General features: G+C 42.3%; 3 protein-coding genes across 12 annotated transcripts; 2 read left to right on the top strand and 1 right to left on the bottom strand.

Moving 5' to 3' along the window:
* Positions 1–72: 72 nt before the first annotated feature.
* On the bottom strand, positions 73–7,963 carry LOC122130847 (sciellin). Of its 10 annotated transcripts, none has more exons than XM_042705659.1 (12): positions 6,293–7,963; positions 6,106–6,141; positions 3,431–5,990; positions 3,170–3,199; positions 2,461–3,058; positions 2,238–2,318; positions 1,891–1,998; positions 1,689–1,772; positions 1,477–1,548; positions 1,142–1,250; positions 729–831; positions 73–475 (listed from the first exon to the last, which is right to left on the bottom strand). In XM_042705659.1, the coding sequence occupies exons 5-12, from the start codon at positions 2,568–2,570 to the stop codon at positions 459–461; spliced, it is 684 nt and encodes a 227-aa protein (XP_042561593.1). In that variant the 5' UTR covers positions 2,571–3,058; positions 3,170–3,199; positions 3,431–5,990; positions 6,106–6,141; positions 6,293–7,963; the 3' UTR covers positions 73–458. The 10 variants fall into 10 exon arrangements, with proteins under 10 accessions (XP_042561593.1, XP_042561590.1, XP_042561594.1 ...); XM_042705656.1 differs by having other exon boundaries at positions 2,461–4,640; positions 4,790–4,846; positions 4,956–5,990; XM_042705660.1 differs by having other exon boundaries at positions 2,461–4,846; positions 4,956–5,027; positions 5,527–5,990.
* Positions 7,964–9,319: 1,356 nt separating this feature from the next.
* fbxl3b (F-box and leucine-rich repeat protein 3b) lies at positions 9,320–16,652 on the top strand. Its single transcript, XM_042705647.1, has 5 exons — positions 9,320–9,590; positions 11,247–11,685; positions 12,120–12,242; positions 12,888–13,059; positions 13,482–16,652. Exons 2-5 carry the CDS (start codon positions 11,248–11,250, stop codon positions 14,120–14,122), a joined length of 1,374 nt encoding a protein of 457 aa, XP_042561581.1. The 5' UTR covers positions 9,320–9,590; position 11,247; the 3' UTR covers positions 14,123–16,652.
* Positions 16,653–17,351: 699 nt separating this feature from the next.
* LOC122130842 (glycine-rich RNA-binding protein 10-like) lies at positions 17,352–23,735 on the top strand. Its single transcript, XM_042705641.1, has 2 exons — positions 17,352–17,873; positions 23,222–23,735. The coding sequence occupies exons 1-2, from the start codon at positions 17,428–17,430 to the stop codon at positions 23,652–23,654; spliced, it is 879 nt and encodes a 292-aa protein (XP_042561575.1). The 5' UTR covers positions 17,352–17,427; the 3' UTR covers positions 23,655–23,735.
* The last annotated feature ends 517 nt before the right edge of the window (positions 23,736–24,252 follow it).

Below are 24,252 nucleotides of genomic sequence, written 5' to 3'. Positions count from 1 at the left end.
AGAACAATGCTGTCAGTCTAGACGGGGATTAGGCCACAATTCTACCAAACAAACATTCACCAAACAAACCTCTTCACTAACAGAAGCGTGAGACCTTTATTGAACATAACCATAACCATAACATAAAATGTACTGTTAAGATCTTGTAAGAAGCAGGTATGGGAAAACAAATTTGGTTGCATTTTACATAGAGTAGTCAGTTGTCTGTGCAAGTGGAGGACTTGCTTTAAATTAACTTAACCATTATTAACCATTAACCATAGGCTAATTCACAGAAATAGAGAAGTAAATAAAAACAATTACACAGAATAGTGAATATATAGCCTACTGAATGCAGCTTAAGTAAAAGGTAATAATTAATATCTGATGTCGATAATATTGGTGAAAAATGTACAGTCGACTAGTAGTGTTTGGTATCCACGATGATGAATATATGCATATCCGTGTTCCATCCATACTCAATGAAACCAACGATCTGTAATAGAACAAATATTTTGTTTTAAGAAGTGGACTTAAAAACTGGACAATGGAAAGAAAATCTTGAGATACAATGAAGAATTTTGTTCAAGTAGTTCTTATTTATTTTTGTTTTGTTAGAGCAGAAATCTTCAAACTCAAGGGGAAAATTCCTGCTTGGCTGTACACTATTGTGTAAGGGTTTACATTTAATAATGCCTAACTATCATGTAACAGTCCTTCAGTAGGAGAGTGCTGATCCAAACTCTTACCTCTCAACTTGCTGTAGCAGCCATCACAGTTTACTGTGCTCCTGTAGACCCACAGGCTGTCCCCCGCCTCCAGGTTGCCTAGGTTACAGTGACACACTGCACACTGAAAAAAAAAGAGGAAGACAGATGTATGTATGAAGATGTGAGTGGGGAGATGGATAGAGAGAAATAAAGAACTGGATAAATGAAATGTACTAAAAGAGTGAGATATACTGAAGCATAATTGAATCTCTATAAATCCCTTTCTCTTGAATGAACCTTTCTTTTCTTAAAAAAGTCAACAGTGCCATGAGTGTCTGTGTAAGGGATGTTGACCTGGAGCTCAATGGAGTTGCGTCATACTTTCCCACGGACTTAAAGTAGGTTTAATCCAGGGTGACCTCGGGCTGTAGAGAGTGCCAGAGACGGGTTACCTTAAAGCAGCCTGCGTGGCTGAAGATCTGCAGCTCGTCCACAATCATCCTGGTGTTTTCTACAATGGACTGGTGGCAGAAGGAGCACAGGTTTCTGTCAGCCAGTGTGCTGGAGGAGAGAAAGAAGGGGGGGGGGAACTCATCAGTTATCAATAAGGACACCCATAAATAAACCAATGAATAAGTCTGTATTCCTGAAGATAACTGGAAAGACCTATCATGGATATATAACGTGTTTGCTGTTAGTTGTAATGTAATTTCAGTGTTCACAGAGGCAGGTAATCCAAGGTTCCCACGGTTCCTGTATGCGATACTGTGGTTGCATTCACACATACCTTTTAGACGGGGAACGCACACTCTGCGATGTGCTCGAGGAAATGTACGTGCCTCCAGGGCTGTATTTGGAGCTGTGGAGAGAAGGTCACAGAAGAGTTCTGATTGGTTCTTGCAAACTCCTGAGTGATGATTGGAGCATTTAAAGTAGTTTAGAGATTGCCATTTTCAAATGAAGCGGATGCTTGAAGTGACCAAGGTGAGAGATGCAGACCTGTCTGTGAAGGATTTCTCAGACGAGCCGTTCATGGACTTAGTCGGGGTAGACAGAAGTGTGCCGGCAAGGCTGTCTAATGGACTGTAGAAAAAAACAGAAAATGTCATAGAGAGTAAGATTAAGAACCAACGCACTCTTCTACTAATGTACAGAATTCGAAACATTTTGGGGGAAATGGTATAATCTCTGTTGTATTAACCTGCTCAGAGTTTTCTCCGGAGCTGGAGCTCGTGATGAGAAAGGGTCGAGTGTATCTGGAGCTCGTGATGAGAAAGGGTCGAGTGTATCTGCAAGGCTGTCTAGCTTGCTGAAAAACAAAGCCAGAGAAACAACAACAATGACAAAAGATAATTTGGCTTAAAAATACTCTGTTCAAATAGTTATTAAAGTGACACAGCTGATTTTTTTTTAACAGACATCATGATTGCCCCTGCCAGATAGCAGGTGATTCTGGGGCAGCAGGTGTCCAGATGTCACTATACTCCTAGTGTCACCTGCTGCCTGCTTGGGTTTGTGTGTTCCCCTTAATTCTAAAGGACTATTAACCTTTCAGGGATGGAGTTCCCGTTAGTTTCTTTCTGGATTGTTGTTGGAAGGAGAGTATCAGCAAGGCTTTCCAGAGTGTTGCTAAAGAATAAATGAAAGAGTGAGAGAGGAAATGCATACAGAGAGATATGGTATTGTCAAATAGTATCACAATTGTACATTTTTACTATTGTCTTCATAGACACTTGACTACTTAGTGCCCTGTTTTGTTAAAGATTCTGACCTGTCACTTGCTGCCTTTACAGGAGCTGAGTCTACAGTTTGAGTCGGTGTAGGGATAAGGGTGTCAGCAAGGTCGTCCAGAGTGCTGAAAAACAACAACAAACATAGCATTATGGTCTGTCACCTGGCTGAAACCTGGTTGCCAAGTACTTGGAATTACAGAGCATGCTAAGGGGTTTTCAAAGACCGCACAGAATGTGAGCACTGTTCCTCTGGTGATTCCACCACTTATGCAACAACACAATGAATACAGCACTGTCTCACAGAGAGACAATTCTTCTGTAGCTTTGTCTTTTGTCTGATCTTGATTTCCTTTTTAAATTCAATGGCTGAGTTTCCTCTCTTGTCATAACTGCTCTTGTCTGTAAAGGACTCTCAGTTATGGTTTGCACGGTCTAGGATGGTGTACTAATGATTATGTGATGGATCATTTACATTGTTCATTTGTTGTTATTTAGGGGCTGAATGAATCACGTGCTGTGGATATTTTTCACAAGGAGTACCTTGGTTTGTGGTTCTGAAGCTGGGATTCTGACATTGTTGAGGATGGGGGTTCCTCTGCACTTCCTGGTGTTGTGGAAGTGCTCCGGTTTTTTGTTCTTTTTTTACAAAGAAAGAAAAACAGAAATAAGAAAAAGACAGAAGCCTGTTGATATTGAAGGGAGATTTAAAATATTGTTGGCTCATAATGTGTGTGTTTGTAGACTTACTCATCAGAGAAAAAGGGTGGAGGAGATTTTCTTTCATCAAAAACGTAAAAACAAAACAAGAGTTAGTAAGAGATTCAGAAAATAAATGTTTCACTGTAATAAGTATAGATGTCAATGATAATTAATTTGCATATCCGATGCATTAATGAATGCAAAGTTCTTTCTCATTAGATGTGCTGTTGAAGAGTGTATTACATGTACTGTAAGATAGGGCACAGAGCATCTGAGGAAACTAAGTTATCAGGTAACCTGTGATCTCACCTTGGAGATAAAGTAGATGCAGTCGGAACCAGATCAGGAGACTTGGGGGTACTCTCAGCACTGAATGAGGGAAAGATGTCGGGTGAATACAGAATTAAATACATTTCTGCACATACTTTTCTGATATGAATTATGTTATGTGGCATAAGAATGGTATAATATCGAAGACTCTTCTCCTGGAGTACATATCTGAATGTCCATGGTTGCCTACCTGCTCTTTGTATTATAAGAGAAAATGGGACTTGTGGGCTTGATCTTGACCCTAAAAAAAAGAGTTTGAATGACTTATTAACATACTTTATCAATAGATGCTGTGAGCACTTCAGTGGTGCTTGAGAATAGAACCAGCTTTAGTGTTTGACAGTTTCCCCTTGGAGCCTCTTCTGAGATATGGGTTCACAGGATTGATTGTTGTCCACGCCTTGTATGTCATCTGTCAAATTATCACCCTTTTAATTTGCTCTCAATACGATGTGTCACTGCTGAAGCCTTTAAAGTACGTATTTGAAGATTGTTTATGTGTCAATCGATAGCTAGCTCTAATTTACTAGTTCACTCAAGCACATAAAAAAGCACTCTGCACTCACACACACTGACTACACAGTGCTAATCCAACCTACTGCAAGCTATTGAAGCAGCTGCCTCCTTTAGCTACATACTTCTCATGCCTATCTGACATGACCTAAGATAATATCTCTTTGTAGAAGGACAAAAACTGTAAATACTCCATACATGTCAACCAGTGTTAAGTCATCTATCAATTTCACATGTGGCCTTCAAATGCATTACTTGGAATAGATGTTCATCTTCATTTTTCCTGCAATCCTATATTTTGTGAACTGAGAATGGAACAAGACTCTATAACATTGACTTTAAATTCAATCAAACATTTCCTCAGTCTTTGAAAGGGGATGCTTTCATAGACAACATATTTCTTCTTTCTGATCTCTACTGAACCCAGATAATTCACCTCAAAGCTTTAGTTGATAGTGTTCAACTAACAGGACTACCTAACATTTGATGTCAACCTCATCGGTAAATGTACTAATACATTGGAAGCCTTGGGCACCTATGATAATGTAATGTAATATGATGTTTACAGGTATTATTTGATTGCATGACTTACCCATTTGTAGCCTCCTTGCTGGGTGTGGTGTCCTTTGCCACTGTGGTTGTTTTACTCTGTGGAGATGAGTATCTTTGAAGACCTCTGTGAGGAAGAGAGAAGAAAGTTGTCTTTGCATTGGGTCTTGCTGAATGTCAAACTTCAGTTCAGAAAAGCACATGTGTGGCAGTGAAAACAAATGTTGTGACCTGAAGTTCATTCCCACTCATTTCTCTCTGCAGAGCTACACTTACGATTTGTTGGCAGAGAAAACTCTGTCTGTGAAGTTGCTCCTTCCTGGACTTTCCGGTCTAACAAAATCCACAATGAAACATAGATAAATAAATGGACATGATCCATTCCTTTCACCAATGCAAAAACAAACAAACAAACAACATGATTGAAGGTATGTATTTGTACTTAGTAGGGAGTGGAGGCTTGCTTGACCCAGGTGTGATTGTTTTGGTGTCGGCTGTTGATGTCTTAATGACACTGGAAGATGACAGAAACAACATAATGTGATTGTGTGCAACATGGAGACGATTAAGACAGTTTTACATTAGATTGATGTTGAATACCTGGTGCTTGAGCTTGCAGCTATTGTCTGTGACGGCTGTGCTTTGCTGTAACAGAAAAGAGGGAAAACACACTCTTACACACCCGTGAACAACATTCTCATCTATTTCATGTCACTGTAACAAGATGGCATTGGGATTCATGGGCCACTAAGAAACTGACCTGCTTTTGTCAAGAAAATCTTGGCTCCCACCAAATCTGTGAAGGGATATGGGAAGGGATTTTATTGCTTTGGATAGGAAATCTTTTAATCTATTAATAGGAATTTTATCAAATGTATGACAATATGAAGAGCAAAGGTTTTAACAATCCGCATGAAAATAAAAAGTTCTCTTGTCACATAGTTCACCTCTTTGAGATTGTGTGCAACATGGAGATGATTAAGACAGTTTTACATTAGATTGATGTTGAATACCTGGTGCTTGAGCTTGCAGCTATTGTCTGTGACGGCTTTGCTTTGCTGTAACAGAAATGAGGGAAAACATACTCTTACACACCCGTGAACAACATTCTCATCTATTTCATGTCACTGTAACAAGATGGCATTGGGATTCATGGGCCACTAAGAAACTGACCTGCTTTTGTCAAGAAAATCTTGGCTCCCACCAAATCTGTGAAGGGATATGAGAAGGGATTTTATTGCTTTGGATAGGAAATCTTCATTATTCACTATTAATAGGAATTTTATCAAATGTATGACAATATGAAGAGCAAAGGTTTTAACAATCCGCATGAAAATAAAAAGTTCTTTTGTCACATAAATTTAGTTCACCTCTTTGAGATTGTGTGCAACATGGAGACCATTAAGACAGAGTTTTACATTAGATTGATGTTGAATACCTGGTGCTTGCAGCTATTGTCTGTGACGGCTTTGCTTTGCTGTAACAGAAAAGAGGGAAAACACACTCTTACACACCCGTGAACAACATTCTCATCTATTTTATGTCACTGTAACAAGATGGCATTGGGATTCATGGGCCACTAAGAAACTGACCTGCTTTTGTCAAGAAAATCTTGGCTCCCACCAAATCTGTGAAGGGATATGGAAAGGGATTTTATTGCTTTGGATAGGAAATCTTTTAATCTATTAATAGGAATTGTATTAAATGTATGACAATATGAAGAGCAAAGGTTTTAACAATCCGCATGAAAATAAAAAGTTCTTTTGTCACATAGTTCACCTCTTTGAGAGGTTGCCGACTGAACCAGTCTTGTATGCCGGCCTCAGATCCTCCTCTTCTGTGTTGCTGTATAGACAGGGTGCAAAAAACATTCTTATTATGAGCAACATACAGGGTCCAATCAGGGCATTTTATGAGTTTACTGAACTTAACCAATGAGCACCTTGCTATGTTTTGTATACCCCTGGCATAGTGAAATATATAACAATGTTGGACTGTGAAGAGATTATTTATCATATTAATATGAGAATTCAATTTTTCTTACAACACAGATTCATCTTCGTCAGTATTTTTAATCCAACTGCCGTCTGTTAAAAGGCTCCTTCTCTTGAGGTCTTTGATAGCCTGATTGGAGCTCATACCTAGACAGACATGAACAACACAGAAAGACAAACAGACAGATAGGTGGTTTATAGGTGTGGCCCAAGATGCCACAACAAATTAATTGGCTAATACCTTTTATTTGACAAAACATCTCACTTGTTTTAGGAGAGTATGGAGTTTTGTAGGACATTGTAGACAGGTAGTCTAAGTCTGCTGACTGTGGAAGAAAGAAAGAAAGAAAGAAAAAAAGAAAGAAAGAAAGAATAAAACAATGTATCCTCAGAGGGACGTTACATTGCAACACAAGAGTGCTTTGGAGTATTCTATCAATTAAAATACTGCCATGTCTCAGTGTCATTCACATTAACTACATAAACAGACTGAACAGGTCTGGTACAAAGTGTATAATGCACATAATAATATAAATTATGTATGAAAACACACTTTCTCTGGATTCTTTTGGGTGTGTAAAAGTGCTTAAGCGAAATGATCCCTATCATGATGCCATGCATATTTTAGTCACCAGCCAGGTTTTCTCCCCCATGAGCTCCCTCCCTTAGTCTCTGGGTGTGACCTAAAGCCACCTATCCTGATTAACCAGGAGGGAACAGATTTACGCCAAGACCAGTATAATTATTATCCTCAGTGTTTAGCATACGCACCACTGACCAAACATAAAAGTCCCCGACTGTTTGCTTCAGTTTGCCTCTTAGCCTTTGTTTACTTTCTATTCAACTTCTCCACCAACGGTTCACAGGTTTTTTTTTTCATGTGTCACTCTCATGGAAATATCTCCCATGGACGTCGGTACTCCCAACATAGAAAAACACTGATGTACAAGAAAACCATGCCATAATAATGATATTTCTGGACTCGGATTCACTCCATGAGAAGACATTTTGTACTTAACCCTCTCTAATGGTGCCAGGTTAAAGGCACTGACACTGTAATATCATTGAGACTGGGAATATTTTTACTGGTAAACACACTTATAATTAACTAACCAGGTATAGACAAATCACTCCGCTTTTTACTGTGAACTATGATTTCACCCAATGGTCTATACACACTCAACTGTAACAGCCAAGGTTTTCTGTTGTGTCATTAAAATTTCAAAATGACACAAGTCACTGCCATCTATTGAAATATGAATGGAAATCTTATATATTAACATATGAATATATTTCTAATCACACTGCTAAGATCTAAAATTAGTATGGTAGACAGAGTGTAGCCTTACCTTTCTTCGTGTATACCAAGTTGCTTCTTCACCTTTGATGAGCTGTGACAGATCAACAGGACTATTCTGATCTCCTCTCCCTTTTTCTCTCTCAATGTAATTACTCCACCCAGCCAAGGAGGTGTGTTCCACAACATCATGCATGCCCACACCTTGAACCAGAAAGGTGAGTTTTCCCAGGCAACGCATTTCCTTCTGTCAAAAAAACCTGCTGTTGCAGTCTTGACATATCAGCAGGTTGTAATGGTTCCCCTCCCTTGGATACACTGATGTGTACAAACATGATTCAGAGCAGCACACACCTGCCCTGTTCTTAAGGACAATTGGAGAAACACAATAGTGGTTTTGATGTGGGAAATACACACAGTAGGTGCAGCATTCAGAAAAAAAACTGAATAATTGTTTGATTTATAATATTAAACCGATCTGTCTCCACAAATTATGAAAGCTTGCAAAGATCTTGTTTATTAGTGCTGGTTTGGTAGCTAGAGCTGCCAACATACAGTTAATATGGGTATCCAAATAAAATGATGAAAATATGTCATATTGTACAGTAGCTGAGTATGGGGTTTTCTGAGTCCTAGTGCAAGACTGCACTATCACTGAAAGAAGAAGACAAAGAGCAGACAAATGAAGACTACAGCCACTGCAGCCACAGCAGGATGTTCTAGTTCACAGACTTCAGCAGTGCTTCTGTCAGCTGCTCACTCACTCTCTCATTTTCTGTCCCTTAATGTACATCCACATGCTGTGTCTTAATTCCAGTTGCTAAAACAACAGATTAAGCAGCCTGTACGAATATAATTCACATTCCATGTAGTGTTGCTGAAATGGGCTGGTTGGCCTGGGATAAAAAGAAACAGCTGGTGCCTTTTGCTGATGGAGGAGAAAGGAGACAGTTTTAGGTTTGAGCGGAGGCAGACTGTAATGAAAGAGTTATTCGTCTTCCAGAAGGGTATTACCCCCTTGAAAACCCTCAAGAGAGGTAGTCAGCATGTAGGCATTTCTAGAGCAATGGGGAAGGGAACATTGCCTTTCAGAAAGCTACATTACATTTCCTGGAAATAGAAATATGTGATGTAAAATGACTCATTTAAAATAGTTTTCAGGAAATCAGGGAATATTTGCTCATCTTACAGAGAACATTGCCAGGAAAATATTAGGTCATTTTTCCTACAGGTAAAGGAAGGTGATCTTCAGCATGTTTAAAATAGGCCTACATGATCAATTCCTCAGGTAACGGTCAAGTCCCCAGTCAGTCCTCAAATAAAAACATATACAAACGGTGAAAGATAATTTGTTATGCTGAACTCATTTTCAGAATGAATGATTCTGGACATTTAGAAAAAATAATAGATATCCTATGGATCATTCTGAGCATTTTGAAATTACAGTGATTCCCTACAGGCTAGATAGTGAAGTGCATAGCACTTTATTACCCACGATGCTTTGCTTTCTCGAAACACAACACAACGCCATTTTCAGCGATCTGGCGGCTCGGAGCTGTGTGGAGCAGAGAAGTAAATAGGTCACAAGACTGACGGAAAAATACTCAAACTGATTTTTATTAAAACAAAAGGTTTGGATTCGCCAACCTTCCCGCTCACCCTGTATCGGCTGAGAGCAAATGATTGTGATCGGTTGGCCAGCTCGGATGCGGTATTCCAGTGCAGGACCGGGTTGATGTGAAAAGTGATCGCCTTTTTCACTGCGACTGCAAGCTAAACAAACCAGGTAGGAGGGGAATAGGGGTTTGGAGTCACAACTCAGTCTGTCTAGTCGGATACATTAGCATGTTCGATGCGACAGTAACAGAACGATCAAAACAGTTAACGTTTAATTAAATTGATCAGTATATTACATTTATCTTGTGCATCAGAGGCTTAATAGTGAATTCAATTTCGCCGTTGAGATGCTAGCTGGTTGGCTAGCTACTTAAACTGCTAACTTGGCGCAGGGTTAGCAAGCTGGCGTAGCTAGTTATCGATAGCATGTTACGCAAAGTTACAGCAAGGTGGGTGGAGCAGGCTGAGGCCGAAAAAACGGTAACAACAGAAACACAACCTACCTAAAGTCCTCCCTCTCTGCATCTATTTTGCCTACTGACAGGGACCCAAACTTACAAAAATACATCATGAATTGTGGTAATAAAAAAAACTCCCTTGTCACCACCTTATTAGTCACACACAGACACACACGGACATGTTTCCTGCATGGAAATCGACATGCATACACACTTAACTAATACAAACAACACACACATTACTGATGTTAAATTTGCTGCCTTATCCACTTGGGTCAGAATATCAATCGCAGCTAGCAAGATAAAGTCAGCAATTGCGGATAAAACTGACAAGTTCCAACTAGCCTAATGTTAGCTATCTAGTTAGCCATTGATGGCTCTGGTACAGAGTTTGTTGGTCAGGTGTTGGTCTACCTTTCACACTTAAACTGCACTTTTTCCTCAAAGAGGATGCAACGATCCTGTCGACCACGTTAATGTTTGTTGAAAGCAAAGACATTGTCGAAATCTGACAGTACTTGTAATCTCTTGCTGTTTGAATGTGAGGAATAATTTAGCATAACTGAAGCGCTTACAGGGACTCACAGAATGTTGTGATAGTGACCAAACACTGTGATTTGACCTACTGTCAATCATCTTTACATGAACGCGCAAGGACGCACACAGTTGATTTAAAACAGCAAGGCGGCACTTCAAAACCTTGGACAAAAGGTCAGTTGACCAATAACAAAATCGTGTTGCACTCCATTGATGTGCTCCAAGCCAATGACATGCACTTCATGTCATTTTACATTTTTATTAAGCCGTGCTTCATCTGCTTAAATGGTCACCCCTGCTATCCTGTGTATTCATCATTTCCATGTTAAAGGTGCAGTGTGTAAAATGTATTGGCATCTAGCAGTCAGGCTGCACATTGCAACCAACTACCTCTCCCTTTCCAAGCATGTAGGAGAAGGTGGAAGTATTTGGCTACGTGTGCAGAATCTGGACTGGCTAGTTACACCCAGACAACTATTCTAGAGCGTAGGCTGTGTGATGGGCGTAGCCAGGATTTTAGCTTACCAACACCGTGTCACAAGTTGGATGTCATTGTTCTCAATTAGTATTGTACAGTCTATGAGTAAACATGATGGTGTTTTTAAGTGGTCATCATACATATTTTCTGTTTTCTTTTTTTTAGTGTACATAAACATTAACTATACTTGAACCATATCATGCTTTCTGATTGTCCCAGCGTTTTAAATCTTTCATGTTTATTTATATTCAGTGTCTACTATACTACTACACTTTATCAAGAGTCTATAATTCATTTCCATTCGTTCAGAGTTTAACTGAGAAAAACCTGTGTGTCTTTTGTTCCTTCTTAGAATGAAAAGAACGAAACAAGGTGATGAAGAGGAAGAAGGGGTTGGAGGTGGCGGAGGAGGAGGAGGTGGCAGTCCCACCCCCGGCCCCTCAAAGCTGTGCAAGAGGCTGTGTGGGCACGACTCAGAGGAAGACACCCAATCGGACCAGGACCAGGACAAGGATCTGGATCCAGAGTGGGACGAGAACACCCCTAACTGGGGCCGCCTGCCCCAGGAGATCCTGCTCCAGATATTCCAGTACCTGCCGCTGCTGGACCGGGCCTTCGCCTCCCAGGTGTGCCGCAGCTGGAACCATGCCTTCCACATGCCGGAGCTGTGGAGGTGCTTTGAGTTTGAGCTCAATCAGCCAGCCAGCTCTTACCTGAAGGCCACCCACCCAGACCTCATCAAGCAGATCATCAAGAGGCACTCCAACCATCTGCAGTATGTCAGCTTTAAGGTGAGGGAGCTGTTGACACCCTGAGGTGTGTGTATGTGTGCCCTGAGGTGTGTGTGTGTAGGGCTGTGAAGTAACACCAGAGGGTGAGGCTGTAATGGAGGATTGGAGGTGTTATTTGTTTGATTGTCTCTGTCTTATGATTGCATTCCTTTCCGTCCCGTCACTGTCACACCAACAATGATAAACATGTTAAGTACATTAGTGAAAGCCTGGGAGGGTTATTATCTCTTTCTAGCTGGCTAGACAAGGGGAGATACACTGGCACCTGGCACGTACGTTAAGGCGTAGATTTAAGGCGTAGACTTTGTATTGTTTACATGGAGTTTTCTGGTAGACAGATTGCAACGTCAATGTGATGGTGAAATGCATGACACATCTTGAATCGTGTGTGTGTGTGTGTGTGTGTGTGTGTGTGTGTGTGTGGTGCTGCGTAGGTGGACAGCAGCACAGAGTCCGCGGAGGCAGCCTGTGACATCCTCTCTCAGCTGGTGAACTGCTCCCTCAAGACCCTGGGGCTCATCTCCACAGCCAGGCCCAGCTTTATGGAGCTGCCTAAGGTACACACACACACACACACACACACACCCATCCCCTGCCCCACCACCAGCCCCCATCACCGGCTGCGGCATTTGGAAGCACTTCATAAAGCTTGCAGGCAGACGCTCAAACTATCATTTATTAACGAGTGGGAGTCATTTGGTGTGGTTGCAGTTTTGTCAGGTCGCCAAGAGCAGCTCTGAACTGTGCTTTGTATCGCAGTCCAGAATCACAGCATGAGACTTTGTATCATTAGTTTATTTTCCCAGAAATGACTGGTAGAGATCTTGCCTACCCTCGTGCAGTTTAAGATGTAGGAGTGGGCCATGGTCTCCATCTCTTTGATGGCTTTTAGTGTCAGTGTGCTTCATTTGTGTAACCAGTATATCCTATACCCATATCCTATAGGGCACTGCCCAGCCTGACTGGAGCAGACACATTCTAAATGGCTTGGGTGTGTTTGCCAAGTCACTTCTTCAGTACCTAAAATCTTTGTGCATGTAATGTCAAATTATTCCTAAGAAGTGTTCAATAATATTCAATAATATGCTCACTAATAAGCATCAGGCCTGCTCAGGAAGAGGATAGGGTAGATGTCATTCATGTGGCTTGGTGCTCAGTCACCCGTAACATGAATAAGCAAAATCTCTCTTTTTCTCCACCAGTCTCACTTCATCTCAGCACTCACCGTGGTGTTCGTCAACTCCAAGTCCCTGTCGTCTTTGAAGATTGACGACACGCCGGTGGACGACCCCTCTCTGAAGGTGCTGGTGGCCAACAACAGTGACACCCTCAAGCTGCTGAAGATGAGCAGCTGTCCGCATGTCTCCCCTGCAGGTGAGACGCCATTTAGGGGGGATGAGGTTGGTTAGTAGGATGGAGAGTGAAGGAAGGAACCACAGGAAGCACCTTGGGCACACTGTATCTTCTGAAACAAACCAGTGAATTTAGCTTACATGCTAATTCATTAATTGGTACTAATGTTTCAATACTAAGGCTGGTGAGGTCCATATGTATGTTCACTTTGTGCTATAAGCACCAATAAACAATCCTTTCGTTTCCCTGTTCAGCTCGCTATCCTTCACATTTCTTTATGGTCGCAGGATAGAAAATATCTGTTTTTCCTTTGAACAGGAAGGGGAGAACCTGTTTTTCAGCTACTCGTGTTTTAGTTACATTTTGTAGACGCACCATTTTGTGACCTAAGGAATGGCTGGTTCCTAATAGCTGACTGTTAACTCCTTCCTGCCCGTTCTCAGGTATCCTCTGCGTGGCAGACCAGTGCCACGGCCTGAGGGAGCTGGCACTCAACTACCACCTGCTGAGCGACGAGCTGCTGCTGGCGCTGTCCTCAGAGAAGCACGTCCACCTGGAGCACCTGCGCATCGACGTGGTGAGCGAGACGCCGGGCCAGCAGTTCCACACCATCAAGAAGAGCAGCTGGGACGCCATGCTGCGCCACTCGCCCAAGTTCAACCTGGTCATGTACTTCTTCCTCTACGAGGACGAGTTCGGGCCCTTCTTCCGCGACGAGATCCCGGTGACGCACCTGTACTTCGGCCGCTCCGTCAGCAAGGACGTGCTGGGCCGCGTGGGGCTGCACTGCCCCCGCCTGGTGGAGCTGGTGGTGTGCGCCAACGGCCTCCGTCCGCTCGACGAGGAGCTCATCCGCATCGCCGAGCGCTGCAAGAACCTGACGGCCATCGGACTGGGCGAGTGCGAGGTGTCGTGCAGCGCCTTCGTGGAGTTTGTGAAGATGTGCGGCCGACGCCTGTCGCAGCTGTCCATCATGGAGGAGGTGCTGGTGCCCGACGACAAGTACGAACTGGACGAGATCCACTGGGAGGTGTCCAAGCACCTGGGTCGGGTCTGGTTCCCCGACATGATGCCCACCTGGTAGACGGGGGGGGGGTCCACGCTTGTATGGTCACCTGTGGCCCGGTGACGGCCCATCGCCCGCACCTCTCCGGCACCGCTCTCGTCTGTCTCCTTGCCTTTTCTGCTGGAATGAATGAGGAATCACTAAGTAGTCCTCTCATCCTCACAGCTTTTCCTCCCCTCTCAACCCCCCAGCTCCGCTTATCCACCTGATGTGTATATGAGGGAGAGAGAGAGAGAGAGAGTTGTATTCAGACTCTGTCATGGTCTCTTCTGCTCTGCTCTGGCTACAGAACATGTCATTGGTGTGTGTGTTTATGTGTAAAGTAGACATCTGCATTTACATGTGTCTGTGGTGGCTAGTTTTCAGCATGGGATTTGAGTTTTAACAAATGAAGTCTAAATGTAAGTAAAGCAAGAGGGGGCGTCACTGCTCGGCACCGAGATCGCCGATCGACCAATGAAACATCATACCAGACATGGTTCTCAGCTCATTGGTCAGATTGTAAGATCTCATGGAGATGCAAATCAGTTGAAACTGAGGGGGAGGATATTTCTTCAGAAATGGAACGAGAGATTCAGCAGATGCGTTGTGCTGAGTGCGAGTGGCTGAAATAGTGTCTTTTTTTGGAATGAGTTCTTGTTTGATTAGCAATTGGTGTGGAATTGATGCTAGTGTAGGATCTCAAGTTTCACTTCTGGGAAGTATCTGGAAGGTATTTCATTATCCATTTGGATATCAAAATATAGCACCTTTTGAAAGAAATGAAGAAAGCAATGTATTTCAAAGAAAAATGGTTTAATTATATTGCATATATTTTTGTTTAGCTAATCCTTGACTCTGCAAGCAGATTGGCTAATTGATCCAGACAGTACTTAAAAAGTCTTGAGCAAGTTGGCAGGATGGCTGGACATGTCCATTAGTCCAGGAGAAGAGAATGGAGCTTGATTCGAATCGTACCACCAGTTGTCCATTTACCCTCCCACTAACAATCTTGCACACTTTGGTCTGCTCCAGAGCTATAAACTCACCCGAGTCTAAACTCTACAAGGTGCATTTTGGCTTTTGTCTCTCCTACCGCTCGTGAGAGCCACCTTCCCCTGTTGATGGCGGTTTTGTGCTGTTGTGGAAGACCTTTGGCATCCCACACCGTCTACCCCGACAGACAGGAGGAAGCACCGCCCTGACTCCGCTATTTTTATACTGTACATAAATAATGTGGGTATTTTTGTTTGTGGTCCTGGAAGGGGAATGACCCATGGGTTCCTGTCCAGATAAGATGATTTTCCTGACCTGGCAGATGTTTGTTTGTTTTTCATTTCTACTTGCTAAGACGTAAAGGAAGTTCGTGGTGTTTTTTTCTCTCCTTTCTCCCTACTCTCAATTTCCCTTCCCTGCTTTTCCACAGCATCCTTCCCTTGTTCCCATGACTGTCCAACCTTTGCTTAATCCCGTCTAATTTATTCAGTGTAATACTGCTTTTTGTATTCATCAGTGGTTTGTATTGATGATGATGATGATGATGACGATGTTGTGTATAGTTTCTAAGTGACGTATGTATGTATGGACATGTGTGAAAACAGCAGCAGTGGCTAAATGCCTGCCTATGGTGGGGCGGGAGCCTTGATCAGCTCTTTCCCACAGACCTCCTGCAGGAGGAGGCACGCCATGTAGAGCGCAGGTGTTTACGGTTCCTGTCATAACAGAGCAACTCTTCTCTTCTAGAAGCTCTATTTCATGACATTTACACTATGTCACTGTGATGGGACATTAGTTTCCTTTCATTTTCATGCCTACTTCAAAGACGTACACAAATTCTCACACTATTTCAAGGTGATGGTTTTTACTTTTGTTTTTATTTCTACATATAGAAGATTCTGATCAAAGAAATATCCTCAAATGTTCTGGAAAAAGTCACAAGAAATAATGATGGAACTAAATGGTCAGTCTTTGTATAAATGTAGATTGAACAGATAGGAACTGGATCTGTCCCCTGACCTGAATATACATGACCTTTGATCCACCGGGGTCAGGTCTGTCTCCATGGTCACGTAGAAAGTGTACATTCGTCATGTAGACTTCAGAAACATTCACACTGTTCTTCTGACATATCTGTTCAGTCGTGATCTGTCCCTCTAAATCATCAAATCCATTCAAGCTAGGCAGATGATTCTAATTTTAGAAATGTGTTAGAGATATGGATATGCATTTTGTTTCTTTTTAAATGGATTACCCCCTGCACTTTATATAAAAATGTATTCCATAAATGTACATAATATATTACAGACTGATCATTATATTAGATTTACTTGTCATAGCTGTTTTTCTTGATCAGCTGCAATAAGTGAATAGTTCTGTATGACCTTGTACTAAGGCTATAGGCTATTTTGATTTTCTTTCTGTCCTTGGATTCTGGCTTGTTGATTGAGCTCTTTCTTTTATGTTACATAATAGAGATGTATCCAGAAAAGGCAGTCATCCAATATTGTGGAGACTTATTTTTGTTTGTTTGTTTTGCGTTTTTGCTTTTGAATAAAATGTTGTGACCGTATCCACAATGGAGTCATCTTTTATTCTTTGAATGTGGAAACACATAGCTGAAAGGACAGAAAACATTATGTCCAGAAATAGCATTAATTAGTGGCATACCAAAAGTAGTATTAGAACCCCACATCCAAAAAGTTTTATCAGTAACCGACATGTAGGCTGATCTCAAATACAATTATATTATTTTGGCAGTCACGCAACTTGAATAGGTTTTAACTGAGTGATTTTAGTGTCTAAAGCGTCCTGCAGGATATTTTGAGCAATGGGAAAATGTTCCATTACCTTCCTCTAGCTCTCTCTAGTGCCCTTCGAGTGTTCATGCAAGTCTACCTCTACTTTGGCATAGCTGAGGACACGGCCACTCAGTTGATACTCCTAATTTAATGGGAGAACTGACACTAGAAGTATCAACTTGTGAAGAACACTAAGGAAAGATCGCTTAGCACAACATCCTTTACATTTAACGCATTCTTAATTTGGGTCACACTTTATTTGGATGGTCTATAGACTATCTAGAAATGCTCAGATTGTAAACAAACTATCTGTTCAAAACTGTTGAGGTGTAACTTCACCTGAGCCTAACTCCACTGCCTAATCATTTTGAAAACGGTTCAAAAATGGGGGAGGGGTGAATGTGAATAAGTCTTGATCAGCCAATTACAATGAGGGTGTTTCTCAACTTCCTGTTTTACCACGTATAATAGCATCGACACCCATCCTTAACCGGGACATCACGCAGAATATTCCAGCTCAACAGCAGACGAGTTTAAACCAACAATATGTCTGACGAGGGAAAACTGTTCATCGGTGGACTCAGCTTCGACACAACGGAGCAGTCCCTTGAAGAAGCGTTCTCTAAGTATGGGGCCATCTCAAACGTTCACGTTGCCAGACACCGGGAAACCCAGGACCCGCGTGGTTTTGGTTTCATCACATTCGAGAACCCGGAAGACGCGAAAGAAGCATCGGCGGCAATGAATGGACAGTCTGTGGACGGCAGAACGATCCGCGTGGACAAGGCCACGAGGTCCGGTGGCGGAGGAGGTTCCCGTGGTGGTGGAGGATATGGAGGCGGTGGCGGAGGATATGGAGGCGGCGGTTACGGCAGAGGTGGTGGTGACCGTAGCTACGGCGGCGGTGGATATGGAGGTGGCGGCGGCCGTAGCTCAGATGGAGGCGGAGGCTACAGCCGGGACCAGTCTGGCGGATATGGGGACCGGTGGTGAGACGGCTATGGCCGCTAAACTGTTGTCGACTAGATTTCGGGCTGCTCCCTCTTCAACACCCAACAAAGAAGCCCTCTGCAAGAAACTAATTGTTCAAGTTCTCTCTTTCTTGTTTTCTTGGCGATTTGCTAATCGATATTCTATGTTGAATTTACTTGCGTGCATCTTTGTTTTGTGGGTAAACTGAAACCCAAAAAGGGGAGATGTTAAGCTTCTGGCAGTCAAAAGCGAATCTGCCTCGTTGTCGGCTTCAGTTAATTTGAGGTAAAATCTTTGTCTTTACCCATTGGAATCAGGCAGCCTTTTTTTTTAATGTACTAATTCCGAACAGTTTTACTCCTAGTTCTTGGTCCGAGATATCTATGAACATTGTTCAATGTCCTTACGATTACTCAAACTTTTGTACATGTATTTTAAATGCTACTTTCTATGTCGATCTGAAGAATAAAGTATAAACGGTCAAAAAAAAATGACGGTGTTTCTCAAAGTTAAGGAAGCTTCCTTGTGTAAGATTCATAAGGCAGCTGCTGTGACCACCAACAGTTGGCCAGCATAATATCCAAAATGGTATCATCATGGTAACAAAGGAAAGGTCCCCACACTGGATTTGCTCAGACACCTGGGATCAGGAAGCAAGCCAAGGTGTGAGTGACTGCAATTAATCACAGTATGGGGGTAGGCCATTGAGAACCATCTCAGTCAACAGGTCAGAGAAACCTGATTATCATACAGAACAATAAAAGGTTGCCAGACCTGTTTGCATTACAAGCCTAGCTCATTTACATTACTAGGAGGTGTCTTAACACAGTATATATGGCTAGAATTGGAGATGCTTGTTGTTCAGACCTACACCGCTGAATCCGGAGTATGTTCTACGTGCTTCGTTACTGCACTTTACTGGAATAAAGATTGCTGCATCAGAAACTTCCTTCATTTCTTACACTTGGTAGGACGGGCCTTCCGAGTCCTCCCAAGTTGGGTCACAATTAAATCGCTAACGATAACATGATTATGAATACTATATTCCATTTCTGCCAAAAGTTCTAAATCCTACATGCTGCACCTTGAAGGATCTTACTCATCCCTCTGTATATGTTGAGGCCCAGACATGCTGAGTTTTTCCGCAACTGTGCTGGTCTTCTCCTGCATCTGTTGGGTGTGTGAGTGAACCTGCATAGTGAAGGTATTGGTATGTCATTACAGTTTTAATGAAGACTTCCAGCATGCCATGCGAGTGAAAGACCGATTATTCTATCATTTGTAGTGTTCTGTTCCAGAATAATGCGGTTCATGTCTCCCTTTTGTGTCTGATGTTAGCGTAATGTGACTGTTGTTCATTATTCTGTCTGTCTGTTGTAGGCCTACTGTTTAAGTCCTGTGTTGGTTCCCTGAGTTAGTTTAACGTTATGTGTCAACTGTCAGTGTATGTGTGAAAGTGTGAAAGACATAAAGTCGTATGTGTTCTGAAGAATAACTGCTTTATGTGACTGTTCCCCCATGGCGGAATTTTTTGCGCCCCCTTCCTAAATCTCCAACCAATATTTTGACATTAAACAAATAAATGTAACATAAGGGTAAAATGAGCCAAAAATCGAAAGAGGAAGGGGTACGTACCTCCGTGGTGTTGTCACAACATTCTAGCACATTGAGAGGTATGGTTAGAGTGTGTGTGTCCAAGCAACTTCGACGAAAGAAATAATGAAGAGGCTAAAGCCATCCGGGGAGCAATTCAAGAAGAAAAGAAAGGAAGAAGAAGAGAAACGTGCCAAGGAGAAAGGTAAATCCTGTTCTTAGCCAAGAATAAATCCCATACGAAAACTTTCATGAATGCCAGAATTGCCCCGGGCACTTTAGTGGAGTTAAGAAGAAAATATGTACCTTATCATTGAAAGCCATCCTACTCCCTGTCACATAGTTCTTTAAGGATTGTACACAGGTGGGTATATATAAAAATGATATGTCCATTTATTATACATTATACAAAAAAGACATGATTAAAATATTGAGGGCCAGCCAGTCATAAATTACACCAGGGGCGCACAGATAAAGCCAATAGTGCAACAACACTACAAATATCTTACTCGTTGCATAGCACACCCATTAAGGAAGACAAACACGGCAACTTGTCAATGAGTGAGGAATACTGGTGAAAATCCAAGTGTTGTATTGTCAACTTTAGCTTGCAAAGAAATGTGTGATCTATAATTTTAATGGTAAGTCTATTTTAACAGTGAGAGACAGAATATCAACAAAAACATCCAGAAAACTGCATTTTATAACAGTTATGAATTGATTTGCATTTGTCGCGGAAAATAAGTATTTGAACCCCTAGCAAAACATGACTTAGTACTTGGTGGAATAACCCTTGTTGGCAAGCACAGACGTCAGACATTTCTTGTAGTTGGTCACCAGGTTTACACACATCTCAGGAGGGATTTTGGTCCACTCCTCTTTGCAGATCCTCTCCAAATCCTTAAGGATGCGTTTTCAATGTGAGGGAATGAGGTTCAAGCCCAATATTCCATGGTACATGGCCCCATCCATAGTCCCCTCGATGCGGTGGAGTCGTCCTGTACCCTTGGCAGAGAAACAGCCCCAAAGCATAATGTTTCCACCTCCATGCTTGACGGTGGGGGTGGTGTTCTTGGGGTCATATTAAGCATTTTTCCCCCTCCAAACGCGGCAAGTCGAGTTGATGCCAAAGAGCTTGATTTTGGTCTCATCTGACCACATCCTGTCTCCCAATCCTCCTTAGAATCATTCAAGTGTTCATTGGCAAACTTCAGACGGCCCTGTACATGTGCTTCCTTGAGCAGGGGGACCTTACGAGTGCTGCGGTACTTCAAACCATTACGGCGTGGTGTGTTGCCAATGGTTTTCTTGGTGACTGTGGTCCCAGCTGCCTTGAGATCATTCACAAGCTCCCCCTGTGTAGTTCTGGGGTTATTCTGCACCTTTCGGATGATCACCGATACCGCACGAGGGGATATCTTGCATGGAGCCCCATAACTAGAGCGGTTGACAGTTGTTTGGTGTTGCTTCCAATTGCGAATAATCGCACCAATAGTTGTCTGCTTCTCACCAAGCTGCTTGCCGATGGTTTTGTAGCCCATTCCAGCCTTGTGCAGGTCTACAATCTTATCTCTGACGTCCTTGGACAACTCTTTGGTCTTGCCCATGGTGGTGAGGTTGAAGGTGTGAAGTATGATTCTTTGGACAGGTTTCTTTTATACATGTCACCAGTTGAGATCAGGTGTACCTTGTTAGGCCTAATGAGGACTAATCTGTGTGCTTCTTGGGCACATAACTGGTCTGTGGCAGCCAGAATTGTTGCTGTTTGGTAGGGGTTCAAATACTTATTTTCCGCGACAAATGCAAATCAATTCATAACTGTTATAAAATGCAGTTTTCTGGATGTTTTTGTTGATATTCTGTCTCTCACTGTTAAAATAGACCTACCATTACAATTATAGATCACACAATTCTTTGCAAGTGGCCAAACGAAATCGGCAGGGGGTCAAATACTTATTTTCCCCACTGTAAATGTAGATTGAACAGATAGGAACTTGATCTGTCCCCTGACCTGAATATACATTACCTTTGACTAACCTTTGATCCACCGGGGTCAGGTCTGTCTCCATGGCCACGTAGAAAGTGTACATTCGTCATGTAGACTTCAGAAACATTCACACTGTTCTTCTGACATATCTGTTCAGTCGTGATCTGTCTATCTAAATTATCAAATCCATTAAAGCTAGGCAGATGATTCTAATTTTAGAAATGTGTTAGAGATATGGATATGCATTTTGTTTCTTTTTAAATGGATTACCCCCTGCACTTTATTCAAAAATGTATTCCATAAATGTACATAATATATTACAGACTGATAATTATATTAGATTTACTTGTCATAGCTGTTTTTCTTGATCAGCTGCAATAAGTGAATAGTTCTGTATGACCTTGTACTAAGGCTATAGGCTATTTTGATTTTCTTTCTGGCTTGTTGATTGAGCTCTTTCTTTTATGTTACATAATAAAGGCAGTCATCCAATATTGTGGAGACTTATTTTTGTTTGTTTGTTTTGCGTTTTTGCTTTTGAATAAAATGTTGTGAACGTATCCACAATGGAGTCATCTTTTATTCTTAGTATGTGGAAACACATAGCTGAAAGGACAGAAAACATTATGTCCAGAAATAGCATTAATTAGTGGCATACCAAAAGTAGTATTAGAACCCCACATCCAAAAAGTTTGATCAGTAACCGACATGTAGGCTGATCTCAACTACTATTCTATTATTTTCGCAGTCACGCAACTTGAATATGTTTTAACTGATTTTAGTGTCGAAAGCGTCCTGCAGGATATTTTGAGCAATGGGAAAATGTTCCATTACCTTCCTCTAGCTTCCTCTAGTGCCCTTCGAGTGTTCATGCAAGTCTACCTCTACTTTGGCATAGCTGAGTGAGGACACGGCTGCTCAGTTGATACTCCTCATTTAATGGGAGAACTGACACTAGAAGTATCAACTTGTTATGAAGAACGCTAAGGAAAGATCGCTTAGCACAGCATCCTCTACATTTAACGCATTCTTAATTTGGGTCACACTTTATTTGGATGGTCTATAGACTATTTAAGCAATATAGTACGAGTGCGAGTGGGGTAGGTAAGGGATATTCCCACGGGTGGTGTTCGGCCGTAGCCACGAGGCCGGAGGCCGAGTGGCGCAGGCAACAACACCCGTGCGAATATCACTCACCTACCCCACTCGCACGAGTACTATATTGCTTTTATAAAACAATTTTATAGTCAACCAATTAAAATTTAAACACGAAGTTATTGATTAAAAAATGTTTATTTCGCCATTGTTTCTCCGCAACAGAAAAATAGTTCCATTGTCAACGTCTTTGAATTAACGGTTATCGCTTAATTGTATCAATGTGCTTTAGAATGTTTCATCGCGGAGTGATTTATTATTAGCTGTGAAAAGTCCGAGTTGGGATGTCCTGCGATATTCCAACTCATGGAACGTCTCTCGTCCAATCAGAAACAGCTAAATAATTCAATAGAACCCAATTGTTTTATAACTAGAAATACTCAGATTGTAAACAAACTATCTGTTCAAAACTGTTGAGGTGTAACTTCACCTGAGCCTAACTCCACTGCCTAATCATTTTGAAAACGGTTCAAAAGTGGGGGAGGGGTAAATGTGAATAAGTCTTGATCAGCCAATTACAATGCGGGTGTTTCTCAACTTCCTGTTTTACCACGTATAATAGCATCGACACCCATCCTTAACCGGGACATCACGCAGAATATTCCAGCTCAACAGCAGACGAGTTTAAACCAGCAATATGTCTGACGAGGGAAAACTGTTCATCGGTGGACTCAGCTTCGACACAACGGAGCAGTCCCTTGAAGAAGCGTTCTCTAAGTATGGGGCCATCTCAAACGTTCACGTTGCCAGACACCGGGAAACCCAGGACCCGCGTGGTTTTGGTTTCGTCACATTCGAGAACCCGGAGGACGCGAAAGACGCATCGGCGGGAATGAATGGACAGTCTCTGGACGGCAGAACGATCCGCGTGGACAAGGCCACGAGGTCCGGTGGCGGAGGAGGTTCCCGTGGTGGCGGAGGATATGGAGGCGGTGGCGGAGGGTATGGAGGCGGCGGTGGATATGGTGGCGGCGGCAGTTACGGCAGAGGTGGTGGTGACCGTAGCTCAGGTGGAGGCGGAGGCTACAGCCGGGACCAGTCTGGCGGATATGGGGACCGGTGGTGAGACGGCTATGACCGCTAAGCTGTTGTCGACTAGATTTCAGGCTGCTCCCTCTTCAACACCTAACAAAGAAGCCCTCTGCAAGAAACCAATTGTTCAAGTTCTCTCTTTCTTTGCTAATTTGCTAATCGCTTTTCTATGTTGAATGTATTGTTTTGTGGGTAAACTGAAAGGGGGGATGTTAAGCTGCTGGCAGTAAAGTCAAAAGCGAATCTGCCTCGTTGCCGGCTTCAGTTCATCTGAGGTCAAATCTTTGTCTTTGCCCAGTGGAATCAGTCAGCCTCGTGTAAGAATCAATACAACGAATCAGCCTTTTTTTTTATGTACTAATTCCGAACAGTTTTGCTCCGTCTAATTCTTGGTCTCCGAGATATCTGTGAACATTGTCCCATGTCCTTACGATTACTCAACTTTTGTATATGTATTGTAAAGGCTACTTTCTATGTCCATCTGACGAATAAAGTATGAACAGTCAATGAAAATGAGGGTGTCTCTCAAAGTTAAGGAAGCTTCCTTGTGTAAGATTCATGGAGCAGCTGCTGTGACCACCAAAAGTTGACCAGCATAATATCCAAAATCATGAATATTTTTTTCAAGCTTG

Source organism: Clupea harengus, unplaced genomic scaffold (assembly GCF_900700415.2).
Source record: "Clupea harengus unplaced genomic scaffold, Ch_v2.0.2, whole genome shotgun sequence".
Classification (NCBI taxonomy): Eukaryota; Metazoa; Chordata; class Actinopteri; order Clupeiformes; family Clupeidae; genus Clupea; species Clupea harengus.
The sequence above is the reverse complement of the archived record's forward strand: the minus strand, read 5'-3'. Positions and strand labels throughout refer to the sequence as shown.